The sequence below is a fragment of the Asparagus officinalis genome, chromosome 3, assembly GCF_001876935.1.
Source record: "Asparagus officinalis chromosome 3, Aspof.V1, whole genome shotgun sequence".
NCBI classification, from domain to species: Eukaryota; Viridiplantae; Streptophyta; class Magnoliopsida; order Asparagales; family Asparagaceae; genus Asparagus; species Asparagus officinalis.
In genome coordinates, this window is record NC_033796.1 from 44,633,089 (window position 1) to 44,635,414 (window position 2,326).

At 32.9% G+C, this 2,326-nt stretch overlaps 1 protein-coding gene across 1 annotated transcript; it reads right to left on the reverse strand.

Moving 5' to 3' along the window:
* On the reverse strand, positions 1,277-2,326 carry LOC109835032. Its single transcript, XM_020403031.1, has 3 exons — positions 2,186-2,326; positions 2,064-2,144; positions 1,277-1,882 (listed from the first exon to the last, which is right to left on the reverse strand). Exons 1-3 carry the CDS (start codon positions 2,324-2,326, stop codon positions 1,277-1,279), a joined length of 828 nt encoding a protein of 275 aa, XP_020258620.1.

Consider the following 2,326-nt stretch of genomic DNA (forward strand, 5'->3'; position numbering starts at 1 on the left):
TCTATATACTGTTGCCAAATTCTTACTGAACCAACAAATGAATTGGCCAAAGAAGTCATCAGGAAAACCCAACTGCACCATGCTGAAACTGCCAAATTCAAAAAAGAGACGAGGAAGATCACAAGATCTCAAAGAAAATGATATTCTGAAATCAGCATAATTTTCAATGTTGAAGTTTACAGTTATTGAGTACATTGTCACTTAATGTTATGGAATACTCTGGTTTGTGTTGAACTGCTTTTCTATGTAAATATACTTTATAACAATAGCTTTGTCATAGTTTTATTTCGGATTATATGAAAATACTGTGAAGGTAGTGAATGCTAATGGAAGAATTTCGATTACAGCATAGAATGTGAGTTATAATTCAAGCTTTTATGTAACATACAATAAATTGATCATACTTATTGTGGATTGTATGTATTTAATCTTGGATCACTGTTTCAATATTATCTTAAGTTATTATCTTAAGTTTCACTAATTTGTTGAATCTGGATTCACTTTGCTAAATCTCAATACATTTGGTTCAATCTTGGTTCACTGTAGTGAATCTAGATTCACTTTAGTGAATCTAGATTCACTTGAAGTGAATCTCGATTCACTACATTGAAACACTATTGACTGCAACTATATTGAATCCAGATTCAATAAAGTGAATCTCGATTCACTACACTAAAAAATTAAGTAAGTCAATATTATCTTAGTCACTACACTATAGTGAATCCATATGCAGATCATTGAATCCAGATTCAATATTATCTTAGTCACTACACTATAGTGAATCCATATGCAGATCATTGAATCCAGATTCACTACAATGAATCTATATTCATTATAGTTAGTCCAGAACTACAATGAATCTATATTCATTATAGTTAGTCCAGAATAACTTAAACCGAAACAATCAAGTAATTTGATCGTTTGATTGATTATAATGAATCCCTATAGTGATATCGAAATTCAATATCAGATAATCTAGATTCACTCCGATCAATCTAGATTCAATATAGTTAGTCCAGAATCACTTAACGCGAATTAAATTTTAACTGATGACTGCATACAACTACTTTATCATTCCTTTTGAAATAATACAACTAATAATAATGGAATTCACATGCTATATGAGTAGATCTCAATTCAATATACTAACATGACACAATGTAACCATGTAATTAATAATCTAGTAAATATATATAGTTAAGAATTACACAATTCAGTAATTTTAATAAGAAATATATTCTTAAAAATGATTCTGTAACGAATTATGACAACTAAATTAAACATCACTCTGCTGTATTGTTTTCTTTAATGGGCATGTCCGTGCATCATGGAAATCGATTTTTTTGCACATATTACACAGCCTTGGAACCTTCTTCTTTCGTTGAGTAATTGATTTCTCATAATCACCAACAATTCTCCGCCCACACCCCTTGTTTCTACCTTCAATTGGAGGTTTAACGATCACTTCTGCTGGTATTTTTGGGCCAATAAAAAACTCCATTACATCATTTTTGTTCTGTGTGTCAAATTTCCAACTAGATTCACGCAAACTGTGCTTCAACTCCTTCAACTTCCCTTCCAGGTAGTCAAGTCTCTCACCATCTAAACCTGCCAAACTCACACAGGATTGGAAATCATACCATATGTCATTCAACTTGCGATTTGTAACTTCAATTGCATTGCACTGTTCTGATATTTCCTTGAACTGCAATGAATGCCTCATCTCAGCACCTTTTGTCCATCGGTTCACAACAAGATGCCTTGGAATTTTTGTTACATCAGCTTGGTTCAGTGCAAAAAAACCATGTCTACATACTATACCTATTTTCTCAAACAGCCTACACGTACATTGCACGTCATTGTTCAAGTAAGCGTGTTTCACCTAAAATTCAAAAAACAATGTATATTAGCACCGAGTAAAAAAAGAAAAAGACAAGTACATGAAATGGTCACTGAATCGCGATTCAGTGTTGTGAATCGAGATTCACTACACTGAATCGCGATTCATTGCATTGAAAATATATTCAATTTTTTGTGTTTCAATATCCATTATTAAGTTTTACCTCAAATATTTTTCCATGTCTCTTTTTGTCCTTTATGCGAATAAATCTTCCCACGCCTCTTCTTCCAATATACTGTTGATACTTCAGTATCATAACAGGATGACATAATCTCACGTCTGTACCTTCATACAAACAGTTGTCTCGAGTGTTACAACTCTGCTCGCATCCCTCTCCAATAACAATGGCGTGTGTCCATTCTGTTGGCATCGTTTTCGTTCCTTCATAGTTGTTAATCTTGCGTTTGTACGCCTTTGCTTCTCCAT